The 17,602-nt window shown below is 47.5% G+C and overlaps 1 protein-coding gene across 3 annotated transcripts in view; it reads left to right on the top strand.

Annotated features, from left to right (window-relative positions):
• uggt1 (UDP-glucose glycoprotein glucosyltransferase 1) overlaps positions 1-17,602 on the top strand; it is a 168,053-nt gene that overhangs the window by 105,576 nt on the left and 44,875 nt on the right. For all 3 annotated transcript variants that reach the window (XM_085990639.1, XM_085990638.1, XM_085990640.1), the window contains 4 exons: positions 2,533-2,660; positions 10,172-10,267; positions 10,412-10,514; positions 11,796-11,875. In XM_085990639.1, the coding sequence (XP_085846765.1) occupies positions 2,533-2,660; positions 10,172-10,267; positions 10,412-10,514; positions 11,796-11,875 (407 nt within the window). The remainder of the gene's footprint in view (positions 1-2,532; positions 2,661-10,171; positions 10,268-10,411; positions 10,515-11,795; positions 11,876-17,602) is intronic.

Below are 17,602 nucleotides of genomic sequence, written 5' to 3'. Positions count from 1 at the left end.
TGGCATATTCCATCAGAGCCATGCAAGTAACTGTTGGATTAAAAGTCCAGATGAAGGTCGGAGACTAGAATGAGTCAAATTGGATCTTTATTAGGCAGTCAAGTAAGCAGACACCAGTGAATTATGGGGCAGTAATTCCTCCCCAAACGCGTGAGTACGGAAGGGGTACTCACGCGTCTGGCCGGAGGAAATGCCGGTTTTCAGCATGCGCTGAAAACCGGCATTTCCTCTCCTCTAACCCAAGAGGTGAAGAGGCTAGCGCATACGCTGTAGGGGGCAGCGCGTGCGTCTTGGATTTTCTCTGTTTTGGGGGATTTGCGCATGTGTAAAGGCCTCCGGTCTTTACGCTTGTAAAAAGCACACGTAAGTATTTATTTTTACAGGTAAGTGGTGTTTTAGTGCAATTTAGAATTTTTTTCCCACAGGTTTATTATTTTAAAGAATCTACAATAAGGTAAGTTTAGTTTTAGACCCTTTTTATTAAAAATTTATTTTTTTCAAAAAAAAAAATTATTGTTTAAATTATTTTTTAAAACTTATTTATACTTAATTTAATGATTGGGATGGTTTTTAAAATTTTATTTAAAGTTTAAGTAGTGTTTTGGGGTGCAGTACTTCTCATGAGTTTGACAGTTCTTACTATCAAACTTATGAATGAAGTTTCCCCTCCCCTGATTGGCTGAACAGTGCTCACCTGATCCCAGCCGGCACATCGCACTAACTACGCCGCTGGGTCAGGTTAGCACAGCGCGCCGACATCAGAACCGGGCCACTGACAGGAAATCCACTGCGGGCCAGGTTTCAGATGTCGGCGCGCCGGGTAAGTGCACATCGGGCGCTTGCACGCGCGGCAAGCCCCCGACACCAAGTTCTGGGCCATTAACTAGATACTCACAAGTGGGATACCCATCTGGAGTTGCAGAGAATGACCTTCTCGGTGGTTTGCCTGGAGTTGAGTATCCGTCTCCTCCAGGTTCACCCTTAATTTCTACAATTTCACATGTTGTTTGTTTGCACTAATCTAGTTTGCCCTGATCTGCCACCCACAATCTCATATTTTGTACTAAATGTTCTATTCTATCCTAGCCTCCACTCTATTCTGAAGCTACACTGTATTTTTCCATCTTACATTAACCCTTACAGTAACTAAAGTAGACATTTGCTCAAGAGAAGCTAGAATTTGGCTTGCCTGCTGAAGAAAGTTCACGTTGAGTCCTCATATGAGATCTGAAGGATGCCATGCAGTTAGTGCTGATGAAGGGGCTGCACCCAAATTGTGAATCTGTATTTTCTGTTCACATGCTGACTGACCTGCTGTGTATTTCCAACATTTTCTGTTTTTATGCAGTTAGAGTGTACATGCTGTGTCTGTGTTATTTACAGCATGTAAAATACAAATGTGATGAGAGTTTGCATCAGAGATATTTTAGTAATCCTTAAAACTGGCCCTGCTAATTGCAATAGAAACCAACTCTTGAAAGAAATTCAGGTGTGCAAAGGGCATAAATCATCCAAATCAACAATGTCTGTCTGTAGTACTAAACTCAAAGCTCTGCTCAGAAAGGCAAAGAGTGTATTAATCATTGTTTTATGGAGAGAAAGGTCACAAGTGCAACAAGTAGAAACCAGAACTCAATAAATAAAATAAAAAATAAAGGAGCAAAGTATATTACAAAGAATTTAAAAGAAAATTAAAGAAAGGTGGAAAAGGTAAACAAGGATTGATAAAAAGAGAAAAGGAAGCAAGGATTAATAGAAGTTGGAACAGAAAAAATGAAAGTAATTACTTTTTTTTAAATCCTGTGATTTTATGTGGAAAAATGAAAGGAAAACAAATTATCCAAGACAGGAACATAAATGACTATTAAAGGGCACTGAGATTAAAGCGTAGCATTACACATAATGACGTGTGAGGCCAATGTTCAAGATTGAAAATGTTGGTGCCATAACCTTTCTATTTACTTATTCACCAAATACAGTTGCATGTTTTTGTTCATAAAGTTCATCCCATTTGCTGCACTGATTGAGTGAATTCAGGACAGTATTCATACCTAGCCTGAAAGAAAATTTCAAATGCATTGGAAGGGCGTGCTTCTCTGCAGCATTAAAAAGAAATACCTGGAAAATATTTTAATTTCTGCATACCGCTTAAGCATAACATTATTGATTTTTAACTTGTTTCGTACCAGACACCTGCAACACATCCTGTTGAATCCAGTGTGGCATCATTAAGGTAACTTAAGTTATGCTCCTCAGTACTATGATGGAAATTGGCCGAAAGGAATCCTTTATCAACTTTTAGGCGTAGTCAATTATTATGGTTTCTATTCCTCTCTCCAGTCCTGAAGATCATAGTCAGCTCTTCAGGACTGGCGAGAGGAGAAGAAATTGTAATTCTCAGCGGAGAGGAGTTCTGAATATGGTTTCTTACCACTCCTAACAGGTGGGAACTTGTATCTCAAGGATGTCAATGGACAATATCCAGTGAATGTCTGAAATAGCAACAGACTTGTAACTTTTTAACTCTGGTAGATTGTTGGCCCACTGGAAGAAAATGAAATTTTCAATCAGAATGACTTCCACCTGCTGGAGAGTATTGCTATTGAGGCAGCAGAGAAGATCAAAATCAAGATCCAAATGCTGGCCATTGAAGAAGATCTGTGAGTGATTTTAATGATTTAAAATAGCTATTTTGTATTTGTTTCAGCCAAGATCTTTTTAAAGTATTTTTAAAATGTAAAATCTGTCAGTGTACAAATTTGAATTGAAGTGTTAATTTCCATCCTCAATGTTGGACTTGCTGAGAGATGTCGTTGTGAAGCTTGTCATCAGTGAATTACACGTTTAACAGAACTTTACGCAGCTACTTGTAAATTAATTTACTTTATTATATCTATTACAAATCACATTCGGAATCAATGCAGCAGAACATCAAATAAAATGAGAGGACATAAATATGTATAGTTTCATTAGTTTTGGTTTGTTCCAGGGTTATGTTGGCAACAGATTAAAGGATATATATTTAAATCTGCCTGGGCTGATGATCAGCAAATTATTATAAGCTACATATTGGCTGCAGTCCATGTCAATCATTGCAAGTCTCCACCACTAAGTTGGCTCCACTTACCTTCTCTACTAAAGTTCTGACTTCCCCGGCACCTTCAGTGGCCTGACTACCTATTCCTGGCCTGCCTGCAGTCATCAGCAATCTCATCTGCCGTGACCCACCCAAAGTCGCAACTATAGTTGGCAACTACAGTAGAGGAAACAAAAATAACAGCTGATGCAGAAACCACAGGTGAAGGAGGACTTTGCGGTCCGAGGAGGGTGAGGCAAGCAGGGTTGTGAAGGTTTCCACTTCTGAGTGCTTGTCAGCTGACTGACCCTCTCTTGCATGCTTTCCAGTGGGGGCAGAGCAAAAGAAAGTGAGGAATGAAGGAAGGCTAAGAATCCGAAGAGGCTCAAGTGGAGGCAAGCTAAAAATTGAGGAGTGAAGAAACTGAGCAAGTAAGAAGTAGACGAGAGAGAAATGGAGGAATAGATACAGGGTAAAGGCAAGTGAAGGTGAGGTGAATCGAAGTAGAGGAGAAATGGAAACAAATAAAGAAGAAAGCGAGACAGACTTTTTACAGATTTATCAGAACCAATATCTTTGGGTAAAGGCACAGGAGAGTTATCTTTTGGTGAGGTTTGGCTCAAAAAAGCTTAAGAACCATTCAATTAGATAGACTTTGTGGGTACCTAGTTTTAAGAATGAACATGTTACTTGAGCTGCGAGTGAACGTGGATTAAAAAATATAAAACTAACCCGCTCCCAGGGGGTGGTATGTCAATTTAAATATTATAATGAAGCTAAAAGCCTCTTTTTCACCTCCATTTTGAATTTAACTGCATGTGGATGGGTTGCACACAATTCATGAAACCCGGTAGTTAAACCGAGGTGGGGACGGCTGCATCCAGGAGGTAAGTGCCTTTATTCCTACCTCCTGGATCCAGGGTCCCTGCCGAACCCAACCCCCGCGATAGGAGACCTCCCCACGAGGCCTCTGATCGCCTTCCCAGGCCTCCGATCCCCACAATGAGGCATTCCCCTCCCCCCCCCCCCACTCCCCCCAACCGATGATGCTGAGGCCGGCCACAATCCTCCGGTGGCCGGCCCCGATCCCCTCTCTCCTCGCCCACCCCGCGCCGATGCTCCGGCCGATCCTCCGGCCATCCCCGATCCCCGACTGACTCCGATCCGCGAATGACTCCAATCGCTGATCCCTGACCGAGCCCCTGCAGATCCCCCACGATCCCCGACCTTTCCCCCCCTCCCACCCCCGGCAATCCCTCCCCCGGACCAAGTCCTCGCTCCCTCTCTGCATCTGCAGGTCTACCCACCCGCAGCCAGCCAGCCTGCCTCTCGATATGGCTGGCTGTGGACGGGAAACCGAGGCCTCACATACAAATCAGGCAGTGCCTTTAAAGTCGGCAGGGCCTCCCAAGTTTCCTGCCCGCCTCAGAAGCCCCCCGCCCCCAAACCGGCTACCTGGAGAAAATTCCGGCCTTTTTTTCTACAAAATGAGGTCTATTTATTCCTGGTGCTCCCAACAGATGTGGTGGCCACATTCTACTTGTGCTGACGCCCCTCTGGCAACTATGGTTCATTCCCCATCTAAAATCATTTTCACGTCCTCTCCAGCTATCCCATGACGCATGTTTTTTACTGTTTGATGGATCTGCTTCTTTCCACAGCAGCTAACTATTCCATGCATTGGTGTGGCACCTCTATGGTCTTCCTAGGTGGCAGCTGTGGTCAATTCCTTGCTCTGGTCACACCTAGACCTGGGCCTATACTCGGGCCCGACCGTGTTTTCTGGTCTAGTTCCAGTTCCATACCCTCAGTGGTCCCAGCCGCGACCTCCTCCTTCAGTGGTCTTAGATCTTGCTTCCACCTTCCCCCCACCACCCCAACACTACACCCTCTTGCAGTGCTCCTGGACTCCTTACTGTTGCAAGCTACTACAGGAAACTTTGTGCTATCCGGAAGTTGAATGTCTGGCAACTTTGATGTAACGGCAGAAATCAGCAGCCGTTTTGGTTAGGTTTTTTTTCCTCCTAGCATTCTTTTCACAGGCAGGCTCTGGAAAGCGTCTTTGTCGCTTAGCAACAGCTTCAGAGACACTTCCAAGCTATTGGGCCGAGTGTTTACAAGCTGTTGCTGAGCAACAGTGTTTGTGGTCAGACACGGCAGGCTCTAGAAAGCGTCTCTGTATCTTAGCAACAGCTTCAGAGACGCTTCCAAGCCACGGGCCGAGTGTTTACAAGCTGTTGCTGAGCAACAGTGTTTGTGGTCAGATACTGCGATGAAAAGCTCCTATCTGATAACATTGACGCTGGTCTATCCGGAGCTTTTAAAAAAACGGCAGTAGCTCGGTCCCATGGGTGCCAGATAGCACAAAGTTTCCTGTACCTCGCCCTCAGTGCTTCCACAGTCCAATTCTCCTCCAGTATGCCTACACCCAGTACTTCAACATTTCACTCCAGCCCACTCCACTTCTGCCATGCCCCAACTGCTCGCACTGGTCCCAAGCTCCAGCCCCCTATCCGTTACTGCCAGTCCCTTAATGCTCTTCAACCCCTACCCTCACTGCATGCAGAACCCTATGCGCTTCAAGTCCACAGACTCAAGCCTCCGCCTTCCTAGGTTCCCCCAGATCCACAATGTTCTGAATGCTCCCAACTTTCAGACGTCCCCATGAGTGAGTTTTTCCCTAACCCCATGCTCGAAGGCCTTGTATCACTTGCTGCAAGTACTCTGAAGCCTAAAGCTCCATCCCTCCGAGTGAGTGCTGCTAAAACCGAGACACCGCGCCCGCCCTCCCACCCTTCTGAAAGACCTCCCAGGTTCCAAACTGCAATCTCATTGATCCCAGATTCTGACACTTCCATTCCTTGTGGTTGCAGGTCTAGCTGTCCTTTGCCCCCACTCCTCCTCCTGTTTCTTGCCCCAGCCGCAATATCTTGCATTTGCCTGCCTCCAGTCTCTCGTGCCCTCAATTTTACCGCCCCCCCCCCCCCAATTTGGCAATGCTGCATCACCTCTCCGACACGCTTGCTCCACCCCAACTTCCAACAGTTTATTTTGCCTCCCACATTCCTGTGTCCCCTCGGTTTTGATCAGGGAAATAGTTATTGATTATATCAGTGCATGACCATGTGTGAAAGCCACACAGACACATTGGAGACATACAGAAGAGGGAAGGAGTGCTTTACAAAAAATAGACACAAACCATGAGAAAGAGCTGGACAGTTAGACACCAGAAGCAAGAAAGTATGACAGCCATGCAGAGAAAAAATTGAAAGAAGATAGAGACAGAGAAGATGATGCAGAATGAACTAGAGGTTAGCAAAGAAACAGACAGCTAGAGACCATTGAAGTGCTTTGCATAGTGGAACATTCCTACCACTGTAAAAAAATAATCTATCCTCCAACTTACCGTGAGCAATGTCACACTGGTAAAAGTGAGCGAGTATAATCATCTCCGAGTTCAGATGATGATAAACTGCATGTATAATTGTGCTCTCCCGAGCATTGCTGTTTGTTCCAATAGAATCATACAATGGTTACAGCACAGGAGGAGGTAATTTGGCTGGTCGAGCCCCTGCCGGCTCTCTGCAAGAGTACTTCAGCTAGTCCCACTCCCCTGCCCTTTCCCCGTAGCCCTGCAATTTTTTTTCCTTCAGGTACTTATCCAATTCCCTTCTGAAAGCCACAATTGAATCTGCTTCCACCACCCTCTCAGGCAGTGTATTCCAGATCCTAACCACTCGCTGCGTAAAAAAGTTTTTCCTCATGTCGCCTTTGTTTCTTCTGCCAATCACCTTAAATCTGTGTTCTCTGGTTCTTGACCCTTCCGCCAATTAGAACAGTTTCTCTCTATCTGCTCTGTCTATACCCCTCATGATTTTGAACACCTCTATAAAATCTCCTCTCAACCTTCTCTGCTCTAAGGAGAACAACCCCAGCTTCTCCAGTCTATCCACGTAACTGAAGTCCCTCATCCCTGGAATAATTCTCGTAAATCTTTTCTGCACCCTCTCTAAGACCTTCACATCCTTCCTAAAGTGCAGTGCCCAGAATTGGACACAGTACTCCAGTTGAGGCTGAACCAATGTTTTATAAAGGTTCATCATAACTTTCTTGCTTTTGTACTCTATGCCTCTATTTATGAAGCCACTGATTACATATTGTAAAATTTGATTTATCCACTACATCCTAGTTTTTTTTTAGCCACAGTACTTTTACACTGGCTTTGATTAATGTTTGCCTTTTAAGTACCAAGTATAAGCTTTGTCTTAACTGCACAGAATATTATTAATACAAATTGTAATTGCATATTTTAAGACAAATTGACTTTACTGAAAAGCATTTAAAACACATTGCATAAAATCCATTGATTGTTTATATAGATGACACCTTCAAAATGATTAATTACAAGTGCTTATCTCCAATTATAGTGTGCCTTTCATTTTTCTAAATTGGGATAATTATTTTTAATTATATGTTTGCAGTGTTTAAAATGATTGTGAAAGGCTCTGAGAAAATAAAATAATGTTTTATTCTTGGTATAGATCTCCACTTATTGACCAGTATGAAGGGATAATTACAAGTCCTAGCCCTTTTCAGGCTACCCCAGATCAGGCGTATTCCCCAGACGTTCACCTTCAACTAAAGTTAGAGATAGCCGAATTCTATAAGATGCTTAAGTGGGTCTAAAGGTTCAGGCTATCTCTCCCTAAAGGAAAGGAACGACTGAAGATGTTACCGTCCTCCGGATAGCACTTTTAATAAGTTTAACTAGACTGTAACCTTCCGGATATTATGAGGGTCCAGAATACCCCCCAGAATTCTGCAACTCCTTACAAAAGAGTACAGAAATTGGGTTCGCAAGTTTATACAGAAATACTCTTTGAGACAATTCTAAAAGTATAGATTTATTTAAAAGCCGACATACAGTTAACAGCTGTTGATTCAATCGCCACATTAACAGTTCAAAATACAAATAGCTTACATTTTCGTATTTCTCAGAGATCCTTATTTTCAAATCTTTACTTCGTTACATTTCCACATTTCTTACTTATTTCTAAATCCAGAAAATCAAATACCTTGATTACCTGAGAAAAATTAAAAACTTAGAGCGTGCCTGTGAAGTTGAAAAACGCTTGCCCGTTCAGCGACTTCTGCCTTTTCATCTGAAAAGCTCTATCTTTTTAGTGGTTTATTCTTTGAAGTTTCCCGCTGATATAAGCTAATTGTCTTATTCATTCTCTCTGTTGAATGCTTTCTATTCTTACTGTCATTTCAGCTGCCCATCTCAGACTTCTGTCTCTACCTTTTAGGTGTTCAATAGTTATCATAAAAACAATATGACAGCAGTCCTTATTTGATGCCATTCTTATCGAAGGTCTTTCATTCAATTCTTAATATTCTTCTATGTTAACTGGTTTTAGCAGACATTGTGACTCCGTGGTGTCCCAAGTTCAATACAAAAACAATGTAATTGCTTGGTTTATCTATTGAAGCTATATCTTCAAAGTGTTCTGCAGGTACAGGAAACTTTCTGGTATCCGGCACTGACGGGACCGAGCTGGTGCCGTACCATCAAAACTGCCGTAGAAACCAGCGCTAATGTTAAAACATACAGAGCTTTTGAGCTCCGTGTGAATCAACAAACCCTGTTGCTTAGCAACAGCTTCAAAACAGTCGGCCGCAGCTTAAAAGCGTCTCTGTAGCTAAGCAACAGCTTCAGCTAGACCTTGCAGAGCCTGACTGGAAAAAAAAAGCAACGAGAAGTAAAAAATCTTATAGGAAACGGCTCCTGAATTTTGCCGGTAGATAGAGCTTTCCGGACATTTAACCTCCGGTTAAACGAAAGTTCCCTGCATCATATTTGCTACATGTAAATTAAAGACACTTCAACTAGGGTGGTTCATGCATTTCTAGCTATCTCAATTGGTTGCATATTTAATCGTGTTTCCTGCCTTATTTGATGTTACTTTTACAAAGGCACATGGGCCTAGAAATTCACTATGGCCCCGCCAGCTGGCTAGCGCCCAAAAGTTAGCGCTGGGCGGGGAGCCATTAGCGATCGTCAGATATTCATTGTTAGCGCCCCAATTCGGAACCGGGCACTATACCGGTGTGCCCGCCTCCGCTTGGGGCGCTGACACTGAATATCAGCGCTCTTGGCGCCGCTGCGGAGCGGCAGGCTGCGGTACTGCAGGCCTCCTCCTTCCCTTAAGGGGGAGCTGCCTGCAACGGGGAGCTCGCCGCTGGAGAGTGCCGGCAAATGAGCCCGGCACCTCGGAGAAGTGCCGGGTTCGCGGAAAGCAGCTGGCAATGCCGCGGGGGGGGGGGGGGTGGAGGAGGCCGGGGAAGGAGGTGCGGGCAGGCGGCCGCCGAGAAAGCGGCTGGCCGCACCTTCCGCTTTAAAGCGCCCCACTAAGGCAGCAGGACGGCCCCGTTTTCTGGTCGCTGTTTGCGGCCGCTTCGGAGGAGGCGGCCGCAACTAAATATGGGGATCGGGCCGGTTTCGGGGCGGAACCGGGGCACTGCACACACCGATGACGTCATCGGTGCCGGCGCAGCGCTAACGGCTACCGCCGCCAATACCGCTGCGCTGAATATCTGCGCAAACTCATTTTTGGCGCTAAATCACTCTTTAGGCGGTAACTGGGCGCAAAGCTGGCAGCACCTTAATGAATTTCTAGGCCATGGTTTTTTAATATTCTGTTCCTGTTCGAAGTGTCAGTTTCTAACACTTTACTTGGGTCATTCATTGTGTTGGTTCCAAACCGCAGACCTTTCGGAAGCGCCAAACTGCTATTTCATTAGGGTCATTGTATTAGCATCAACAATCAATTCCCATTTCAAAGCCTGTGGTGTTTACAACTTTGTTATCAAACCATCCCATCTCAGAAGCCTGTTTTCTGTTTGCATCCTGTGTCTCCAAGGCTTTAGATTTTTAAATCCAGTATATCATGTATTAATAAATATCAGAATTCTGTTCATATTATGGTGTATCTCTTGAAATATGGCTTATTCCGTCACAAGTAAAGGTTGGCTATTAAATGGCCCATGGCCTCCATTTGGTATTTATACCTATCAATCACTTTTTTCCTCCAGCGCTAGTGATCTCGTAATGAAAGTGGATTCTCTACTGTCATCAAAGTCCAAAGGAGAAGCAAGGATCGACCTCCAGTTCTTTGAAGAACGATTGAGGTGAGCACCAAACAGTAAACTCTGTGTTCATAGTGCTCGACCTAACCTTTTGCTCACCTAAAAGTCAAATGTGATTTCTTTTTAATAAAACTATTTCCAGCGATTGAATTATCTTTGTGTACCAATATCTCGGATGTTTTCTAGTGCTATTAAGTTACGGCCAAAAGAAGAACAGGTTTACTTTGAAGTGATGGCCATAACCGATCCTGTGACCAGAGATGCTCAACGGCTTTCCCCATTCCTTTTGGTGAGTGGAGCTGGTAATGTTGCAGTGCAGTTTCTCCTCTCTCTGCTGTCCTTCTGTGCATCCATCGCTGTACCAGATTCTTCCATTACAGAAACTATTGCCTTTAGAAATTTCTGCATCATGTTGTGCAGGTTAATGCTTGATTTAAAAATGCCATTTGAGAATACTCCATGCCGCACTACTTGGCTTTGCAGATATAACAGGCTTAACCATATGTGCTAGCCAGGCTGGAGTAGGAATTGTTGCAACAGGAATGAAGGGGAGTGTAGCTTGGGGCAAGGAATAAAAAGAAAGAACATGCATTTATGTATCACCTTATCGTGTCTTTCAATGTAACTAAGTGTTTCACCTTCAATGAATTACCTCTATTTAGCAGCATGCATTTAAAAAAAAACTTAATTTAGCACTGATGAGGTCATTGTGGGGCAGCAATCAATAAGATTAACCGAATACTGAACTATTGACTGAATTGGTAAAGTCTGATGCCACTGTGCTGGTACACACCTGGACTACTGTGTTCACTTCTGTTCAGCAAGACATGAGGAAAACATGTTAGTATTTGAGGTGATAGAGAAGAACCTCAAGGCTGATCCCTAATGTCTGATAACTAAGTTATGAGGATGGGATAGGATACAAAGCTCAGACTTATCTGCCTTGAAAGGAGGCAAAAGAGGGACAATACTAATAAAATACTAAGTGGAACCGTAAATGTAAATCCTGAGCACTGTTTTAAATTAAACTACAATTGCATTACAAGGGTATAATCTGGTCAAAGCCAAGATCGTGACAGATGTCAAAGAGCACTACTTCACTCCAAGAGTGATCAATAGCTGGTCGGCGTTCTAAGCAGGGTGGTGGAGGCAAAAACCATGGAACCATTCAAGAGGCAGTTCACCATTCTGATGATACCTTCAAAAGGATGAGCGAGATGGGCTGAATGGCTTCCCACATTTGCCCTTGCCTTTCTGAATGCAAAATTTATCTCCGACAAATAATGATGGTCGGTATTACTGTCCCAAAATGTTAATTTTATTCAGAATAGCAATTTAATGTGTCTGTCCACTTCAAAGATGGATCACATTAAGTTATGCTGTAGAACCATAAAAGTTTGCAGCACAGAACATGGCTATTCAGCCCATTGTGTCTGTCAGCTCTTGGTTAGAGCAATTCTAAAGTAATCACACTGCCCTGCGCTCTCCCCATAGCCCTGCACCTTACTCTGCTTCAACTGTTAATCAACTAATTCCCTTAAAGCATACACCCTGTTTTCAATCTTCATAGGTTCTAAACCAGCTGGTCAACATGAATCTTCGCGTGTTTATGAACTGTCAACCAAAGCTTTCTGAAATGCCTCTGAAAAGGTAAGAACTTATCCTGCTTCAGGTAAAACAACCACTTTCAATTGACTGAGACTCTGGAAACAGTGACAAATTCAGTACCAATACCAAGTTTCTGCATCTTTGTAGCATTCTAAGCTGTAGAGTCGAATTGAAAAAGTGAGGATTTTGCCTCTGGCCACACATGGGCCTAGAAATTCAGTTGCGTTCGCCAGCCGTTAATGCCATAAGAGGGGTAGATTTCCAGCGCTAGGCACTTAGCGCCCGGGCGCAGAACGAACTGCGCCTACGCCCAACTTCATTTGTCATTTAGCGCCGGCGCAAAGTGTTTGCGCCCGCTCAGCTGCGCGCGCAGCTTATGACGTCATTTCGTCGTGCAACGCTGTTTGTGCGCCCCAAACCGGAAATTCAGTGGTGCCCGCCCAATGTGGGCGTGGCGCTGTTAAGAACTGTGAAGTGGAACGCAACAGAGGCCCTGCGGGCCTCGGGGAGCGCTAATTAAAGGGCACTTACACTGACCTATAAAGCCCAGCCATTTTGCTGCAATGACTTTAGTGCTTTGGATTTCTGGACAGAGACCAAGGAACAGAGCTTACTGATTTGGGACAACATAGGAGAGGTATTTTTGGCTTCTGGCCAGAGCTTGGAAATTTGATTCATTGTGATTTCACTGTTTGCAAGTTTATTATGGGGGCTGTATGGGGTGGCAACCCTCAGGTGCAGCATTATGTGCGAAGGGCTCGCAGACGCTGTGTGAGAGGGCCAGCCATGCCTAGACGCAGAGGGGCCATCAGGCGTCGGCAACGTAGGCCTTACCCACTCAGGGAATACCGGCAGCAGGTGTCCTATCTCACCATGACTGCCGCGCAGTGTGTTAAGAGGCTGCACTTCAGAAGGGAGGTGGTTGCAGAGATCTGCCAGCTGCTTCACCGAGATCTGCGTCCGCAGCTGATGTGCAGGACGTCTCTCTCGGTGGAAGTGAAGGTCACGGTGGCTCTGAACTTTTATGCAAGCGGCTCCTTCCAAGCCGCTGCTGGGGACATAGCGAACATCTCCCAGTTCGCCGCGCATCGCTGCATCCGGCAGGTCACCGATGCCCTTTTCGCGAGGAGACACCAATTCATCTCCTTCCCCATGACCCTAGAGATGCAGGAGCAGCGTGCAGTCGGATTTGGCAGGATCGCGGACTTCCCCATGGTGCAGGGCGCCATTGACTGCACGCATGTGGCTATGCGGGCACCTATCGACAATGCTGAGGATTACCGCAACCGGAAGGGCTACCATTCCCTCAATGTACAGCTGGTGTGTGACCACAGGCAGCGCATCCTAGCTGTCAATGCCCGCTTTCCAGGAAGCAGCCACGATGCATTTATCCTGCGCCAGACTACTGTGGCTGACATGTTCGAGGCACAGCCTCCACCAAGGGGATGGCTTATTGGGGACAAGGGCTACCCTTTGTGTACATGGCTCATGACCCCGCTCCGCGCGCCCAGGACCCCTGCGGAGGAGGCATACAACGAAAGCCATCAAGCCACAAGGAACATCATAGAGCAAACGATTGGCGTCCTCAAGCAACGGTTCCGCTGCCTGGATCGCTCCGGCGGATCTCTACAGTATTCGCCGGATAGAGTCTCCCAGTTCGTCGTCGTTTGCTGCATGCTGCACAACCTGGCTATCCGCAGGACTCAGGCACTGCCACCTGACGTAGCACCACCACCTCAGGAGGACGCGCAGGAGGACCATGAGGAGGAGGAGGAGTACCAGGCCAGGAGGGAGCCACAAGGTCCAAGGGCCGTCCGCCGGCGGCTTATTGAACGACACTTCTAGGCCCCCTGTCAGGGAATGGCTTGTGGCAATGAACGCACCTGAATGCAGCCGCTCCGCAAGCCCTCAGCCGCTTAACGCAACAACCACTGGAAACATGACACCTGGACAAGCTGAATAAATAAAAAGCTTTATTTAACAAACTCAGGGCCCTTCCCACATGAAACAGAAAAACAGACAACACCCCCCAAAAAACTGTGAAAAGAATATCTCACTCCCACAACCTGGGGAGGAATAACAAAACTTGCCCATCCAATTGGCCTTCATCCTCGGCCTTACCAAAAGAAGCCCCCCCACAACAGAACACAAACACCCCCATATAAATAACCATTGGCCTTCATCCTCGGCCTTACCAAAAGAAGGCCCCCCCACAACACAAACACCCCCATATAAAAAACACCGTTGCCACCATACTCTACTGGGTGTGCCGAGAGGGTAAGTCCTTGTGCAGCCTTGTGCGGCCCCTGCCCGACCTGTTGCTCCACCTCAACCTGGGCCCTGTGGGTGTTGCAAGGCTGGGGGAAGGCTCCTGAGGGGCAGAATGCGTGACGGCAGATGCCCTTGGGGGTCGGCCTAGACGAGGTCCGGCCCTGGAGGGGCCGGCTGCTGACTGCTGCAGCTGTGGCTGCGCAGCATCAGTCTCTGCAGCAGCTCGTCGCACCTTGGCTGGGGGAGTTGCAGTGGCGGCTGCAGCAATGGGGGCAAGCTGGCTGATGGCACGTGCTCGCTGTTCGCCAGAGACACTGGCACTCGGCCGGGCTGGCAGTGCAGCAAGCGCAGCAATCTGGTGGAGGCCAGACCGCTGTGCTGCAGCAGGGCGGCGGGTGCCCTGGCGATGCTTCCGCGACACAGCGAGTGTGGCAGAAGTGAGTGCCCGAACTGCCCTGGTCTGTGTCCGCATCAGATCAGTGAGTGTCTGCACGGCACCACTCATGAACTCGCGACTCGCGTCCTGCGCTGCCGCGAGTTGGTGGACACCCCTGTCCTGCGCTGCCGCGAGTTGGTGGACACCCCTGTCCTGTGCTGCTGCGAGTTGCTCGACAACCCTGTCCTGTGCTGCCGCGAGTTGGTCAACACCCCTGGCGTGTGCTGCCGCGAGTTGGTCAACACCCCTGGCCTGTGATTCCCCGAAAGCGGCCACACTATGAGCCAGGGACTCAATGGCCTGAGGCAACTGTCCCACAACCCCCATGAACTCCTTGTGGCGCCGCTCCGAATCCGCCGACATTTGATCAAGGAGGCGCACCTCCTGGGCGAGGTCCGTCTCCGGACTGGAGGCCGGACTCTCCCTCTGGGGAGAAGGCCGCCGAGCTGGCCGACCCTTCCCGCGTGCCTGGACGCCACTGGGCCCAGCAACTGCCCTCCCCTGCAACACTTCCCCCCTCTGGGGAGAAGGCCGCCGTTCTGCCCGACCCTTCCCGCATGCCTGGACGGCACTGGGCCCAGGAGCTACACCCCCCTGCAACACTTCCGCCTGGCTCTCCTCCAGGCAAGACGTGTCCCCTCCATTGCCATCCCCTGGCGCAGATGATGCTTCCCCCGATGTGCCGCCTTCCTGTTGGTCCTCGTCGTGCTCCTCTTCTGAGGGTCTGGCACTCTCTGCTTCAGGGACCTCCTCCTCACCAGCTGAAAGCAGGAAGGCACAAGAGTAGCTTTACAGTGAGGACAGGGCGTCAGCGAGGGAGGCATGAGTGGTGGCATTCAGCGCATTGGTCGGACAGTGGCAAAGGATGTAGATCTGATGCGCTAGGGGAACGAGAGAGATCCAAATGGTCATCTCCTTACCATTGGGTCGCAGCACAGGGTCGGCATCTCCAATGGCAACAGGGCCAACCACCCGGCCACGCATGAGTCGAGCCACGCTCTCCTCCAGCTCACTGAGCTCCTGGAACTGGGCACGGCCTCCCCCGGTGACATTCTGGCTCTTCAAATTCCGGGCCATCTTGGCCTGCAAGAGAAAGGACGGCCTCTAAGTACATTGTGGTGGCCTGTTGTTGTGTGCACTGCCTCCCATGGTGGAATAGCTTGGCCAGTGTGGTGGCCTGTTGTTGTGTGCACTGCCTCCCATGGTGGAATAGCTTGGCCAGTGTGGTGCCCTGTTGTTGTGTGCACTGCCTCCCATGGTGGAATAGCTTGGCCAGTGTGGTGCCCTGTTGTTGTGTGCACTGCCTCCCATGGTCGAATAGCTTGGCCAGTGTGGTGCCCTGTTGTTGTGTGCACTGCCTCCCATGGTCGAATAGCTTGGCCAGTGTGGTGGCCTGTTGTTGTGTGCACTGCCTCCCATGGTGGAATAGCTTGGCCAGTGTGGTGCCCTGTTGTTGTGTGCACTGCCTCCCATGGTCGAATAGCTTGGCCAGTGTGTTAAGTGCAGAAAGTGCTATTGAGGATCATGCCAGTGCCATAGCTGCGGGAGGAGGGCTGGCCATTAGGCCTTTGAGGTCCCTTTGCCCATAATGTGAGGTGCACATGCAAGGATGAGGAGGACACTGGAAAGGGTACTCACCTTGACCATCCGAGTGAGGTCGTTGTACTTCTTGCGGCATTGGTCACCAGTCCTGGGGACATCGCTGTTGACTGACACCCTGTGGGCGATTTCCCTCCAGGCTCTCCTGTACTGCCTCCTGGGAGCCTTCTTGCCACTGTCCGGGCACAAGATCTCTTTGTACCTTTCCAACCCCCTAACCAGCACCCTCAAAGCATGCTGGGAGAAGCGCTGCGCTCGTTCACGGGCCTTCTCCATGGCTTCAGGTGCTATTTGGGTCCACCAGCAGTGTTCAGGCCTAGCTGCAGGGCTCCACTATCCAGGGCGTGGCTGCAGACAAAGTCGACCCTTCCCCCTTTAAGAGCTGGCCGGCGTCAGGGTGTCTGCTGTCAATCAAAACATGACCGCACCTGCGTTGCGCCAGGCCTCGGTGTTATCAGTCCGCACCGCCGGCTTAGCGCCTGAAGATAGGAGTGCAACGCCAGTTTCAGCGCTCGCCCAAACTCTTGGCCAGATCTACTGAATTTCGGCGAAGTGACCTGCAGTTTCCGGCGGGCGCTAACTTTAGCGACCGCCCGACTTTACCGCCCCAAAAGTGGCTATACTGAATTTCTAGCCCATGGAGTTGTTAGTGAGTTTAATGAAGAGCAAGATTTCACAGTATTACCACAGAAGTGAAGAGTGTAGAGAATGGAGTAGAAACATTAGCAAACAGCATCACTGCTGACATTATGATGGAGGGACGGTCTTTGAAGAGCTGAAGGTGATTGGGCTGAGGATGCTACCGTGAGGAACTCTTGCAGCAATGCCTTGGGGCTGTGATGAATGGCCTTCATGACAACCACAACTATTTTCCTTTGCATCAGGTATGACTTCAGCCTGGAGGTTTTCCCCTTGACCCTCACTGACCTCAGTTTTGTGAGGGCTCCTTGATGCCATACTCTTGTCAAATGCTGCCTTAATGTCGAGGGTAGTTACTCTCGCTCTCCTCTGGCATTCAACTCTGGATCAATGCTGTAATTAATTCTGGAGCTGAGTTTCCAAACAAATAGCTATATGAAGCATATATTAAAAGTACAATACAACATAAATGCAAACAGAATGTGCCTTATGGGCTAATTATCCTTAGTAAGCTTGGTTTCTGATTTACTTCAGAGATCTTAATGAATAAACTGGTGAATTCAGTCTCTGTTTCAACCACCAGCCCATGTTTTAGCTTCTGGGAATTCCTCCACCTGTTGACAGACAGCTTGTGAAATAAAAAACTTCTCATCTGTCAGTAAGCTCCTGCTTTTCATCTGTCAAAACAACACCTCCTGTAACACGCACATATGGATTCTCAGATGAAAAAAACTGCCTTTTATAACTTGGATTAAATTGCTATAATTATTCCTTGAACAAATTGAACAGCAATCATGCATAAATCCATTTAAAGACAGCATGCA

This window comes from Somniosus microcephalus, chromosome 6 (assembly GCF_052327205.1).
Source record: "Somniosus microcephalus isolate GS21.2 chromosome 6, FLI_Smic_1.0, whole genome shotgun sequence".
Classification (NCBI taxonomy): Eukaryota; Metazoa; Chordata; class Chondrichthyes; order Squaliformes; family Somniosidae; genus Somniosus; species Somniosus microcephalus.
The sequence above is the reverse complement of the archived record's forward strand: the minus strand, read 5'-3'. Positions and strand labels throughout refer to the sequence as shown.